Source organism: Lycium ferocissimum, chromosome 7, assembly GCF_029784015.1.
Source record: "Lycium ferocissimum isolate CSIRO_LF1 chromosome 7, AGI_CSIRO_Lferr_CH_V1, whole genome shotgun sequence".
Classification (NCBI taxonomy): domain Eukaryota; kingdom Viridiplantae; phylum Streptophyta; class Magnoliopsida; order Solanales; family Solanaceae; genus Lycium; species Lycium ferocissimum.
Window position 1 is genome coordinate 53,816,247 of NC_081348.1, and position 15,596 is coordinate 53,831,842.

The following is a 15,596-nucleotide window of genomic DNA, read 5'->3' on the forward strand; positions in this document are numbered from 1 at the left end:
AAGTGAAAGTCTGAGGATTCAGAGAAAAAGATGAATGTGCCAGTATAAGAAGAATTTACCAACACACCTATAGGGCTATACATTGGACAAGGTAGCATTGCTTCTGGAGCTCAATGCATCATTTCAGTACCGAAATTAATAACATCGTTGTGACCTGCATTATGCATAGAGATTGGTGAGGATTATCATTAATAAAAACTAAACATATGATCAGTGATTAATAAGAAAATGTTAGTTACCAAAGAAGCAACCTATGATCAAATGACATTTTTGGAATAGTGCGCTAAATTTGGAGACTCTGAACTTATGCAATTGGAGGATATTATAACTCAAACAGGGAGAATAGATAAAATGTGCTAGACAGGAACTCTAGAAATTCCAACTTCCAATCAATAGACCAAAACATAGGGCACTTGCTATTTGTCTTCAAGATGGCATTCTTAAAGTTTCGTTTCCATGTGAACTAAAACTAAATCGCATACAGTGCGTGAACTTTTTTAGCAGTGATTTGCTTCTTCCTTTCACTTTTTGAGATTGTGTCCTTTTTCTTTTTTTTTTTTTTTTTTTTTTTTTTGGTATCTGGGCAAGCTTCCGTGAACGTCGACTATTTCCAAGGGATACCTGCCACCTCCCACCATAAACAGGTACTAAGTAACTCGGCCCCCAAGGCTAGAATAGATGAGAGAATTCATCTAGTGATTTTATCTCTGTTGGGATTTGAATTTGAGACCTCATGGTTCTCAATCCATTGACCTCTAGGCCAAACCCTTGGGTTCATGTCTTCATTTTTATATTACGGATATGTATTTGACATGCTCCACCAAACTGAAATAATGCCACTAAACCAGAGACCCCCACCGACAAACAAAAAGGCAGTATACTAAATCAGACCTTGACAACTTATTGCGTGTATGTCTGGCCCTTGCATTTCCACTCCATCATCATTAAGCAATGAAATCCCAGAAGAAATAATGTTGAAAGGGAACGCAAGAGGCGGAGATAGTGGAGATTTGGCTAACTTTATAAACCTTTGACCTGAAAGATGGAAGACAGCATCAGCAATTCCTTCATTCATCGATGTTAATCAGCTGTCTACTCGAGAATCAGAAAGCTAAAGTCAGAAAAAGAAAAAAGAAAAAAACTGTAAGCTCTATATGGAGACTCCAACTGCATCGTTCTTAGAAGTTATGAACCACCGCAACAATTTATCAGTTCAAATTGTGAAACCAGCGATAACGGATCAAAAACCTCTAAACCTATAAAAATTGAGAGCATAAATGAGTATGAGGTTACTTCTGCCTTAGTGTCTAAGCATTTTGAACACAAAATAGGACCTATGGCAAGACAAATAATAACTTCCATGGATATCTTATCTTCCAAATCTTTTATTTTCTTCTCTAAAAGTTCTTACGGTAGGAAATAATGATACATGTCACACATCATGTACAGTTTAACTGATAACGAAGATTTTTCCAGCTATATCCCTGGATTATTTGCTGTATTACAAATATATTAAGGTAGATCAGCTAGCTTAGCCTAATTATCAGGTACTGGCTTTTGGCCTAAGCTCGGAGTAACAATGTCCTAAAAAATACACTGATATAAATTTTATTGAAGAGACCGGTTCTGACCACCATCCATTGTACACCAATCAACTCCTCTCCCTTGTATAATCCTTCTGCAGTATTTTTTTCAGATAACCAAAATCTAGAAGAGCATCTAGTCGGTTAAGGAACAACAAATAAAAATGTAATAACAGTACCACAAACACGCAATTTTCCTATCAATGGAATAAAGAAGAGAGAAGAATGAAAGGCGCAAAAAAAATCCAGGATTGCCAATTCTAAGAAAATAAGATCTAACCTGATCTTGATTCAAATACAAGACGAATACTAACAGCATGAGCCCAGTGGATCCCTAAAGCAGCAACAAGATGAGAATCAAGTTTTGGGGCAGCTTCTGGACTATCGACCATGCTCTTTTCTGAAAAGGATATTCTACATCATCTTTTGTGAAAAAAAAAATACTTCATATTTCAAAAAGTAATAGTATCCCATGTCCTACAGACTGTTAATTAGAGAGAAGAGATAGAATGTAATTGTAAAGCTTGCTTATTCTGCAAAGTTGGTCGAGAATTTCATAGGTTACCACCCTCCAGCATGCCTAGGGCTGGATATCTGGAGTATAGACAACATAACACGGGCGCTCAATATTGGGTAAACCAATAATAAGAATAGGAATGTGTCTGCGTCTGATACCATATTAAGAAAATGGACATTGGATTTAACTCAACCAGCATAAGCTAGCTCATATTGCGAGGATTACCCAAGATTATATAAGGAGACAACAAACCCATTTTCTCAACGAATGTCGGCTACTTGAACAGTGTCCAAAGTTTTATGGGCCGTATGAAGTAATACAAAGGGTAGAACCTGTTGCTTATAGACTATAATTTCCCAAGATTCTCAGCTACCCCCTATATTTCATATTTCGTTGTTGAAAAGAAAGATTAGGCCGGAGCAGATGGACAGATTTTGACTCAACCTATCGCAATACGACAAAGGAAAATGGTGAAAGACAATAATGGAAGTTCAGTGAAGAGGCCCAATGGGAAAATTTAGCTCCAGAAGAGGCAACGTGGAAAGACTGGAAGGTAAGTAAATCTTAGGTTCCAGAGTCTTATCACGCAACAGCATGGTCGAGATCGAGCATGATTCCAAAGGCAGAAGGAATGTAATGAGCTGGCAGTAGACTTTCTAAATTAGGACAAATTGGAGTTCAATTGGGAAGCTATGAGATGACACATTTTAGCTAAGAGTAGGGTGACTTCATTTTTATGTAACAGACTAGTAGCTAGGGGTAACTTGGTGAGCTTGTGGAAGATGTATGGATGGGATAGATTGAATTGAGGGCCCAGATTGTTCAGCTTATTCCATATATGCGGACAAACAAGAGAGGGATCAGTTGTGGAATTGGGTAAAATACAAAACCTGAAATTCACTATTTCCTCTTTGTTTATCACTCCTCTGCTTCTTTTCTCATTCTCTTCACTTCTTCTTCTCTTCTTTTACAGTGCTCTATGTGGTTGTTTTCGGTGGAAGCTCATGGATAGGTTATCTATATCTAGTTTCCTTGAACCCCAGTTTTCCCTTGTAATTATAGGTTATCCATATCTAGTTTCCTTGAACCCCAGTTTTCCCTTGTAATTTTGAGCTTAGGACTATTGCAATCTAGTTTCATTCTGGAGATTAATCAATCTAATACAATTCAGAATCTTATAAAAATCTAAACACAAATCTCTATTTTCTCGAATGAATAAATCCTCATAACTTAAGCACACGAACATGTTTTACCAATTAATTTCAGGGAAGAATCCACAAGCAGACATGCCTTAGTGAAATGGAACCAAGCAGATTATGATAGCAATGATCCTTTCCGTTGTTCACAATGTATTTCTTTATTATTTTTTTTTAAAAGGAAAGCTTCCATCATTATTAATATAAGCAAAGACTGATGATACCACAATACCTTGGAAAGAATAGTGGGAAGTTTCATCGCGACTTTGAGATCTCACTTGGTTGGTCACTACTACTGGAATTCGTGAAAATTCTGCAACTGATCTGAAAATGGCAAAGCAACATCACCAGATTAGGCAAAAACAGTGATCACTAGCTTCGGTCGGGGGAAGAAGAAAGAAATACTTCCTACGCATTCATTCAAAAGAAAATTTTCTCACTTAATAAATGATATATGCCAACCCAAGGAGTGTTGCCTCTGAGGCCCTTGCACAACTTCGCTGAAAATAAGTGAAAAGTTCACCAGTATCAATATGGTGAAAAAGAAAAATGTGGAAAACTGTATAATGCTATTGAGTTTTCAGAGAATTATTAAACCAATGTTGCCCATAACATGAAATCACACCAACTGCAAAGAGCGGATTCTGAGTACTACATGTCAAAGCTCTGTTTTCGCATGATCAAAGAAATTATAAAATATACACCAACAAAAACAGTCTACCATGAATTCATAGACACAGTAATGTATTGAGACCCAAAATTTCTCATTGAGGTTACCAGAATCTGATACCCTCTTAATATATTATTTTTGTATACAACCTAAGAGCACAAATCAAAAAGTACTCAGACAGGTCAAAATCAGCATGATAAGATCAAATGCTATATGGACTACCAAGATATTTACAATTTTCTCAAGTGGATACTGGGTGTAAAGTTTATAACTCCAGTAGAAGTTGTACTCCAAAAGGAAATACATGTTAGCAATTACACAGGAAAAGTGAAAAAGGAATTACCCTGAAAGAAGAGCAGCCATGCTGTCAATGATCAGCAATTTCACATTGTGTAGAAACAGTGAAACTTTGATTTTCTGCAAGCTGACAGAAACACACAGACAATAATTCATAAAAACGAAAAATTTCCAATACTTACAACTTGGACAAGCGTCAAAATGAAAGCTAGAATTTAATTGGCAAAGAAGTAAGAGGGTGTTTCAGATAGCAGTCAATGTCGGCCAAAATTAAGCATGTGATGTTCAGCTGGGGTTTCAGAAGAAGGAAAGAAATGCATAGAGGATGGAAGTGGCTGCTTTGGCTCTTACGTGGGTACTTTGGAGGGAAAGGAATACAAGAGCTTTTGAAGGAGCAAAAAACGATTTTGTATAGCTGAGGACTTGTCTTTTGTTCTTAGTTAACTTTTGGTGCACCCATGTTCCTGTCAATATAGTTGACTATGTGTCATTATAAAGAACCACTTTTTTGAGTAGATTTTCTACTTTTTCTATACCGGGATTTTCTCAACGCGTTAATGAATTATTACTTTATTGAAGAAGAGGCTGTTTTGAATGACAGTAAGATCAAACAGAGGGAAAAAGAGATTATCATACAGGAACTAAATAAAATACGTGCATTATGAACATAATATACATTGGTCGTTGGATGTTTGGTTGGTTTTGTAAAATTGGAGATATACGGGCTTTAACACAACATTATATCTGACTCCCAATTGGATTCACTTTTTCATTCCAACCCTTTTTTATAACTTTTTCCAATATCTTGGATTGAATCCCTCACACCATAAGCAAGAGATCTTACATTATTTGACTGCTGGTGAACTGTTTCTGTATTGACAATACTATCTACCCTCAGTATGGATAATACTGAGTTTGTGGAACTGTTAATAGGGGATGGCATACATAGTACAAAATAGCCAATTATTCCATCTTACACATAATGTGGCGTCAAAATTGAATACCAAGGACCCTTAAGAAATTATGATGTTAAAAGCATGAGATGGGCTCTCAGCTCTTCTATCTTGATCAAACATATTCATCCTTCTATTTCAGAAAAAAAAAATGCATCTTATTTTATTTTTTATCATCCTCCTATTTCAGAAAAAAAAAATCTGTGTTGAAAAAATAATTATCAACACATATCATCCATTAATTATTTTTTCCGTCGTTTTATATTTCATTTTAAGAGTTATGCATTTTTCTGTCTTAATAAACTATGCATGTTTGTTGTCCAGTATTGACATCCAGCAGCAGCTTCTTTCTTTACTCCTTTTTTTGCAACTCTAATGTTAAGAGGTTGACAGTTAGTTACAAGCTGATGTAACCGCAGTTAAGTTAGAAATTAATTCAGGCTGTTAGAGTGAGTTAGTTACTGAGCTAGTCTGTTAAATGACAGCTATAAGATAGCTGTCAGATTATTGAGATGTATAAATGTGTGAGGTAGTTATAGACTTATAACTTGATCAATTCTGATTCAATAGAAGATATTTTCATACACAGATTTCTCTCTAGCTTCCTCTTCAAGCTACTGTCCAGATTATCTCTTTCATAGCTTCAAGCTTATCCATGGCTGTTAACATGGTATCAGAGCCAACCTAATCGAGTCTACATTGATCGAGATTTGTAATCGAAGCAAGAGACTTTGATTCAACATATTCACTGCTAGAAGGATTCGCGGTTGTAGAAGAAGAAGTGATTTTTGAGCTAGGATTTGCTTGAGAAGTTAACCTAATTCTAATTCATCAATGGCGATTGGAAATGAATCAAATAAAACAAATGTAGCTGCTATAACCACCAATTCTGATAATCGGACAGTAGAAATTGGTCACAATCATCCAGTCTATCTTCAACCTAATGATACTCCAGGTAGTTCTCTCATCTCTCTTCAGTTAATTGGATCTGATAACTATGCATTGTGGAGTCTATCTATGATTTTAGGTTTAAAAGGAAAAAGCAAATCAGGGTCTGTCGATGGTAGACATAGCAATGAGTTTGATAAGTCACTGCATGAGCAATGGGAAAAGGTGAATGCAGTGGTGTTGCCATGTATAATGAGTGCATTGAGTAAAGAGCTATTGAGCAGCATAATATATGCCTCAAATGCTCATAAAGTGTGGTTAGATCTCAAAGAGAGATTTGATAAAGTGAATGGATCTAGAATTTTCTATTTGCACAGAGAAATTGTCACTTTAAGTCAGGGAGTTCTGTCTGTGACTGACTATTTCTCTAGACTGAGGGAGTTGTGGGATGAATTTGATGCGCTCATGCCTTGTCCAGGGTGTGAATGTCCTGAATCCCGGAAATACTCAGAACACTTTGGATACCAAAGACTTTTACAACTCCTCATGTGCCTAAATGAAATTACTCTCACTCTAGAAGCCAGATTTTAATAATGTCTCCCACTCAAACACTCAATAAAGCTTACTCAGTGATCATAGATCATGACAGCCAACGATCATTAGCAAACTTCACAAAGACTATTCAGGTTACTGAACTCTTATAAGGAGCAGCTTTCTTCAGTAGTAGAGGAGGAATGAACTCTGGCAAAGTCAGCAGTTCAGGAGCGAGTAGTTCAGGATCTGGAAATAGTTACACAGGAGGTACCATCTCAAGTGGAAGTTATAGACCTAACATGAGTTCTGGACCTGGACCTGGACGTAACACGACACCCGGTGCCTGACTACATGTAACAGAGCGAACCAACTGGTTGACTAAATCATAACATACTGAATGCGGAAAATAAACTAACACATGCTGATATACTGAAAGTCTGAATGATATAAATCAAAGTGCGAAAACACTAATATAAGTCTGAAACATATCTGTAGCCAACATTGCTTAACATGAAAAGCCTGCGACTCTGTCTAGCTGTTACTCTAGTCTATGAAGCCTCTAATGAAGTACTGAAAACACTGACTGTCTGTAAATACTGAAAGACTGTAAAGTAATGATAATGCCCCGAAAGAACTGGGGCTCACCAAATAGCTGGTACGAGAATCCTAGCGCTCTGAATCATCAACCTGTAAAATTGTACCTACATCGTGCAATGCAGGCCCCCGGGAAATAAAAGGGGACGTCAGTACATTTGAATTGCACTGGTATGTAAAACAACTGAAAGAACAAATAGGTAATAAATGCTGAAACTGAAACTGGAAACTGTAAACTGAAACTGAACATAAGTACTCCCTGTTCTGAATGAGAAACCACCTGTTTATCTGAGTAAATAAGCTGCGGCCTCAGGCCCAATATATAAGTGCACAAGCTACGGCCTCAGGCCCAAGTATACGTATACATAACTACGGCCTCAGGCCCAAATACAGGTGTTCAACATTCAGGGATTTAAAATCAGGAACTGAGAATCATACTGTAATACATGATGCTGAAATACTGAATCATACTGAGTTACATGATACTGGAATACTGAATAGAACTAGACTGAGACATGTATTCATAATAAACTGATTTGTCATAACTGAGGCTCATGGGATATTGAACACGAGCCTATACTGATTACGTAATGAGTTCACGGTGTTCGGAATGATAATTATCAACGAATTAAGAAACTATGTCATTTAGACAATAGAAGTTCTACAACTATACATGGAACTAAGGCATAACTACTTTCTGAGGTAATTCGTAATAGTCATAAAGAATGGGACGCAGTGAGAATCATAAACATTCCCAAACGTAGAGAGTTAGGCTCACATACCTCAACACTTCCTGCTTTTGAGCATAATACAACGTTCGTCAACCCTTTCAACTTTAATCTATAGCAATACAAGTCAAAGGGATTCCATATTAACAATAATATCCATGCCTTGGTCATCTAATCATTTTATCAAACACTTGGTGGGCATAAAGCTCCACAACCTTCATTAATGGTGTTTCTACACCCAACAACCCATTCTCTTGCTCTTAGATGATTCTACAATCTCATATTGCTATAATTGATATCATTCTTCATCACCCATAAGATAAACAACACCCTTAATCAATAATCAACAATCAACAACCCAAACCTACAACTGTTGATGTTTTTCTATCAAACTCATCAACTCATATCTCATGAACTTAGAGTCTATAATCATCAATACAAAACTATAATCAATTAAAGGATGAAGATATTACCTTTTTGACGTTCAATTCCCTAGAATTCGGATTCTAGGGTTCTTTCGTCCAAAACCAAGTCTCAATCGAATATCTATGGATTTGAAAGGTTTAATCATGTTAATAGAGTATTGGGGAATTGAAATCAACTTAGAATCATCACTAATACTTACGTTGAAGAGTTCTTGAGGCTTGGGACGAGTTCTATCTCCTTCTAGGTCGTTTATGTAACCTGGAAAAATATGACACCCGTGCCACCCTTGTGTCGCAGGGCTACCGCACAAGGGCAAAATTTGGCCAAAAAAGGCTTCTGCTCGCGCCACCCTTGCAACGCGAAGGTGTCACAGCACTGCCTTCAGTAAAATGGGCATAACTCTTTGTACAAAGCTTTGTTCGGGCTTCACAATATATCATTGGAAAGGTATTTCAAAGGGCTACAACTTTCATGTTTTGAGTTTTCTCAATTTCTCAATGGATCTTCACAAAATCGGGATGGAAGGCAGACCTGCCGTAAACTTAGCCGATTCTATCGAATCTTAAGCAACTCACTATTTGTCTTGATTCCAAAACAACTATTTACACCCAAACTCATCCCGACAGTACTACACGTCCAAAATGCCACACTAACACTTATTTAACACATCCACACCTATTCTGAATTTACAGAGTATTACATTGACGCGTGGCCAACGTGCATGGCCTGCTGCTCTGAGTGTTTTTGTGACGCTCACAACCTCTTGCTCCGATCTCTGTTTGGCCTGATCTTTATATGGATGGAAAGATATTTCCACGTACCAAATTAAGGGCATTTTTCCAAATTCCCAACTAATCAAAAGGTTACAATTGCCCGAAGGAGGCCCCTCGGCCACTTTCGCAAAAACGTGAAACCTTATAAGTTTCGTTTTACTTTCTTAATACGAGTCGTACCTTAGTCCAAGGACCCGAGGTGTTACATTATGTTTCTAAGTCTTCTTTTGATTTGGTGCATTGTGATATATGGGGACCATATAGAGTTCCTACTTACTGTAATAAGAGGTACTTTGTAACTGTAGAGATGATCACACTAGGTTCACTTGGCTGTTTCTGATTCAATTCAAATCTGAGGTCATACTGAGAAGAATAATTAATCTGTTTTCTACTACTGTCAAAGTTGTTGAGAACTGACAACGGGTGTGAATTCCTCAGTACTGAATTCCAAACCTTAGTATCTAATCTTGGCATTTTACATCAGACCTCATGTGTTTACACACCCCAAAGGAATGGTGCAGTTGAAATGAGACATAGAACAATTCTGAATACTGCTAGATCCTTAAGGTTTCAAGGTGGTATTCCCTTGAGGTTCTGGGCGGTATGTGTTACTACTGTTGTTTACTTAATCAATAGAATACCCTCACAATCTCTGAATTACACATCCCCTTTTGAGTTGCTGTATTTGCACCCTCCTTCCTTGTCTCATTTAAGGGTGTTTGGTTGTCTTAGTTATGCTTCCCCTACTAAGACAACTGATGAGTTTACTGCTAGAGCTGTCCCTAGTGTGTTCATGGGATACTCACTGACTCAAAAGGGTTACAAAATCTGTGATCTTCATTCTCAATCCTTCTTTGTGAGCAGAAATGTAGTGTTCCAGGAACATGATTTTCCCTTTCTTCATATGCACTCAGCTGGGACTCCACTGTTTCCTGTTCTAGATTTATCCACTAACTCAGATATGTCTCCTTGATCTTTCCCTTTTGAGTCTTCTATATAGGGGAGTCTTCCTCATCCCAAAACTTGTCATCACCTGTTCCTGTAATGACCCGTTTCGTTGTCGCCGCGATTTACGAATTGTGTGTAAAATATCAAATTTGGGCCACCGGGCCCAGTTAGGCCGTTATAGCGGCAGTGTGCTCTGCCGAAGCGGAGATGTATAATTGTTAAAACACCGCACCGCTGCCGCTGAAGCGGTATCCCGACCGCTGAAGCGTTAAAGCCCCCATTTATTGACTTGACCTAATATTTCATTTCCCTAAGTTTCAGCCGCCACAGAGTCCTAATTTCAGCTTCTTGAGACTTGAATGTTGGGAAGGTAACTTCCTTGTATCCCTCATTTCATCTTCCTTTAATTCCTTCTTTCTTCCTACACCATTTATGATTATGGCAAAGCATTAAATGAGGGTTCTTTCTCAAAATTCTTAAGAGACTATTGGGTAAAAATGGTATGTTGACCTAGAGTAATTAGTAACTCAAGGATGGCTTATTTATTGCAAGACCTAGATTAATAACTAGTTCTAAGCCTAAATCCTTTCTATTTCTCAAATGGGTTAACTTATTGGGTGTTAATAATGAGGAATGTGAATTAGTGAGGTAAGTTTGACTTAGTTGAACCTTGATTTCTATAAAAGAGGTGAAATAGCAATAAATCGAGAATCTAGAGTGATTATTTGAGAAATGACGGTTTTACCCCTATGACCCCAAAGTCCTAAATTGTTGCTTACTTGAATTTATCCATCATTCCTAGACCTCTCGGATCTACAATTCCCCTACAAAGATGGAAGATGGAGTCCAAGTGGATGTTCGCGCACCTGTTCGGCCTTGAGGTAGGTTACGGTTTCCCTCTCTTGGTAGACTCCGGTTAGACTTTCATATACGAGTGTTAGATGAAACGGAGAATGCATGTATAGGATTTCGGAGATTGGGATGGATAACGTATAAGAAGTAGCGGTTATTATGTAGCACTAATATAGTTGTGAATTTATGATTACCTTATGGTGAGACTTCGATTAGCAAAACGTATGTTTAGATGATATTGTCGGAGAATGCATGTAAACCTTCGGGTATGAGGCTGGGTTGAATATTGTCTTAGGTTAGGCCTTGTTGTATGATTTGGGGGCTAGCCACCCAGTTGTGTTGTTGACTTATCTTGATCTATTTACTTATTGGCTCGTTGCCATGTTGAAACATTGGTTATTTGTAACTAGTTATATATCATGACTATGCTATTGCGGTATTTTACTTTACTTGATTGATATTGAGATGAGAATTGTGGTTCCATTGTTGCTTATTGTGTAGCCTTATCATTGATATCACTTGTATGCTCTGTGTGGTACTGTTTGGGATTGAGTTGGTTGTTGATATTACATTGCATTGTGTTCATACTCATTTCCGCTGATACATTGATATTGCATGGTTATGGTGATGGTGATAAGTGAGAGAGTGTAGCCTCAGAGGTCTTCTTAGAGCGTAAAAGAGATGAGAGTCGAGTGATCAGGGTCGTTTTCGGAGCGGAATGAGTGCACGTTACAGGTCTCTTCTGCCGAATGAATGAGTGCTCGTGATCGAGGTCATTTTCGGAGGGAATGGTACATGGACTTTGCGGGTCTCCCGTGGTTGTCTTTGTAGAGATGTGATGTTCCATTATCGGAGTGTGTACGGAGCGTATGCATGTACGTTCATCATACATACGTTATTGCATTGCATTCATCATACATACGTTATTGCATTGCATTGTACCTTTTGGTTTCCTGTGTATTATTGTGATGTACTGGTTCGGATTGGTTGTACTAAGACTTGGCACAGTTGGGTTTAGAGGCTATAACATAGGTGATGACTTGTTGTGATATGATTGTGATGTACTGGTTCGGATTGGTTGTACTAAGACTTGGCAAAGTTGGGTTTAGAGGCTATAACTACAAACTGTGACCTTGGATTGGGAAAGCGTGGTGCTAGGTGACCTTAATATGGATGTGTATGACTTGTAAAGTTTGGGTGAGTGATGGATATTAGAATGACGAGAGAGTTATCCTTAACCCAATTATGGGTACGATAAATGATAGGTTGACCTTGCGGTACTGTGAGTAGAAATGGTCCTGTTAGTAGTCGTAATGTCGCGGTATTTGAGCATGGCTCCCTAATTAGTAAGCTAGCTGAGTTAGAATGTGAGGAATGGTAAGAGCTAAAGAAATGGACTACTAAAAGAGCGTTAGTAGGATAAGGCTTTATAGTGTTGGGACGGGTGGAATTTTATACTTATGATTTGACTTAAAACCGCCTACCATGTTTATTTGTCGATTCTATTACTGTTATGTTATTCTAACCATTGTCAACCTATGATGCTCACCAGTACTAGTGTTGTACTGATACTACCCTTGCTACATCCCTCTTGGGGTATAGAGTTGTGCAGGTTTTTGTGTGCGGTGCCTATCTTGAAGACCTCCATCATCTTATTCCTAGATGGAGGTTAAGTCTTTTATTTTCATTGTAATTAGTCGCTCTTGTACTAGTCTAGATCAGGTCATGGGAAATAAGTCAGTGTATTTAAAAGTTGTTGTAAACACTTCCGCTTTATTACATATAGAGCCCGTTTGGCTTAGCTTATAAGTTGCTGAAAACAATTTATAAGCCATTTTGTACTTAAAATAAGCCCAAAAAAAATAAGTTGCCCAACTTATTTTCTTTGGCTTATAAGTTATTTTCAGCTTATAAGCTTCTTTTTTTAAGCTAAGCCAAACGGGCCCATATTGGTTTTACTTCCGCATTTTGATTATGTTATAACTTGAAGATTAATGAATCTCGTTCTTTACTTGCAAATGATTTTGTTTTGGGTTAAGGGTTTACCTACCGAGGTGGGAATTGTAGGTACCCGCGCGATCCTAAAATGGGTCGTGACAAGTTGGTATCAGAGCCTAGATTATCGATCTCGTGGAATGGTACGTAGACGTCCGTGCCCATCCATGGGAGGCTATAGGACATTTAGCGAAAATTCCCTTTTTTCATTTTATTCGTGCTACTTCGGTCAAATTGGTATCTCGGTGGGTTCAATTGGTATCTAGACGATTCCAATTGGTATCTAAGCGTGTAATTATGTTGTGTTACTGATTAGACCTAGTTCGTGTGGAAGAACTACTCGATTAATTTCTTAGTTGCGGAAGTGATTCGGGGATGAAGTGCATGCCACTGTTCAGTAATGAGCGCCACAGCGGTCAGTCAGCCGCTGTAGCGTTACAGCTATAGCGGATATCTCACCGCTGTAGCGGCATCCTATACTTCCTCCTTGACCGCTCCTGCGCACCTCTTTACCGCCGAAGCGGGACCGTCGTAACGGTCTGATTGACAGCAGAAGCAGAAGTACAGAACCTGCAGCCTTCCCCTGTTTCATCATATTTCCCCTGTTCAGCAAAAACCAAAAACAATCCAACAGATTTCACAACAAAATTTGATAAAAACAAGCCCGACAACCATTCTAGTCACTATTACAAATCCAAAAACCAAGCAAGAAAGATTGTCCAAACATCCAACCAAAACGAAACAAACCAAATAAAGTGTCCAAAAAGTAAAAGCCCTACAAGGGCAACCAAAAACATCATCATAAAAGAGGGAGAGTCTCTAGGCCATCATCTTGCTCGTCGCATCATCATCATCTGAGCTGTCGGCATCATCACCCAGTCCACCAACACCCCGAGGCACGCTCACGAACGAGTACTGCTCCGAATCGTCATCATCCTCCACAGGAATCGGCGTACCGGGATACATTGCAGTCTACATCCCCTTGATACCCCTCCATGCTCGGATATGAACCTTATCCCGAGACTTGTTCTTTGCTAACTCAGTGTCGAAGTCCTTGCGAAGTTCGTTGTAATCTTTGGCCAGGTAGTATACGCAGTCTGTAGGGTGGAAAGTGACTCGCCCATTTTCTTCTGCTGAGTATCAAAGTAACCTTTCATCTCCTCCTGAGTGACGAAACCCGCAGCAGCCCCTGATGAACTGGACCTATCGGAAGGCATGGACATCTTCTGAAACATCGAGATCACCTCATCAAAGCGTGAGTCCATACGCTCAAAAGGGCCCTGGATACGAGGGACCTCAGCCCTAGCCTCATAATCAGCCCCATCCCCAGCCTCAGTATTAGCTCCAACTCCACTCCCTCCCCCGCCTGCATCATCCACCTTCCTGCTGTTGATCGCGGTACCACTACCTTTCACCCATAGTGGGTGAAACGGAGTATCGGATCTAATCCAGTCATCTTCATCCTCTTTGGGAACCTTGGCCCTCTTGCATAAAGAAGTGATCAGCGACGGAAACATCAAACTCGCTGCAACATCCCTCAAGAACTCCCTCCACTCCTGAATTATCTGAGAGCCCACGTTCACCTGCACATTATCAAGGACGCAAGCAACAACGAGAGACCTGGAGAAGGTCACATCATAGACATTCCTAGAAGGACGGATCCGGCGGGAGACGATATTCAGCCATCTCTTCGCCTCCGCAATAAATGGGTCGCTGGCTATCTCTTGGTGTATGTTGACCACATTGTTCTTACAGGGAATAATACTTCCTTTCTTAATTCATTTGTTCAAGTACTTGGCAAAGACCTTCTCAATCCGAGGCCTCGACCGTTGCATTACTCCTTGGTATTCGGGTGTACCGTAGCGCGTCTTGGTCTCTCATTGTCTCAAGCTCAATATATTCAAGGCTTACTCTCCAAAGCTGGTATGAGTCACTGTAAACCTCTAAACACCCTCATGGCAACCACTGTGAAGCTTCATAAAGGTGACAGCTCTACGTTTGATGATCCAACCCTCTACAGACAGATGGTTGGAGCACTCCAGTACCTCACCCTCACGCGACCGGATAGATCATTTGTGGTGAACAAAGTGCGCCAATATATGCACAATCTCTTCGCCATCTCTTCCGCCGGATCCGTCCTTCTAGGAATGTCTATGATGTGACCTTCACCAGGTCTCTCGTTGTTGCTTGCGTCCTTGATGATGTGCCGGTGAATGTGGGCTCTCAGATAATTCATGAGCGGAGGGAGTTCTTGAGGGATAGTGCAGCGAGTTTGATGTTTTCGTCGCTGATCACTTTATGCAAGAGGGCCAAGGTTCCCAGGGAGGAGGGAGGATGAAGATGATTGGATTAGATTCGATACTCCATTTCACCCACTACGGGTGAAAGGTCATGGTACCACAGTCAACAGCAGGAAGAAAAGGAAGGTGGATGATGCAGGCGGGGGAGGGAGTGGAGCTGGAGCCGATATTGAGGCTGGGGATGGGGCTGATTATGAGGTTGGGGCTGAGGTCCCTCGTATCCAGGGCCCTTTTGAGCACATGGACTCACGCTTTGATGAGGTGATCTCGATGTTTCAGAAGATGTCCATGCCTTCCGACGGGTCCAGTTCATCAGGGGCTGCTGCGGGTTTCGTCACTCGG

General features: G+C 39.6%; 1 protein-coding gene across 5 annotated transcripts in view; it reads right to left on the bottom strand.

The window, feature by feature from the left end:
• The window catches only part of LOC132065670 (DNA repair protein RAD51 homolog 2), a 28,328-nt gene that overhangs the window by 2,018 nt on the left and 10,714 nt on the right, over positions 1-15,596 (bottom strand). For 3 of the 5 annotated variants that reach the window (XM_059459170.1, XM_059459167.1, XM_059459168.1), the window contains exons 7-12: positions 4,310-4,390; positions 3,737-3,796; positions 3,529-3,620; positions 1,864-1,983; positions 892-1,035; positions 68-154 (exon numbers count right to left, since the gene is read on the bottom strand). In XM_059459170.1, coding sequence (XP_059315153.1) covers positions 111-154; positions 892-1,035; positions 1,864-1,983; positions 3,529-3,620; positions 3,737-3,796; positions 4,310-4,390 — 541 coding nt within the window. In that variant the 3' untranslated portion in view covers positions 68-110. Of the gene's footprint in view, positions 1-63; positions 155-891; positions 1,036-1,863; positions 1,984-2,432; positions 2,545-3,528; positions 3,621-3,736; positions 3,797-4,309; positions 4,391-15,596 lie in introns of those variants that run through there. The other 2 variants (XM_059459169.1, XR_009416768.1) reach the window with 2 other exon arrangements.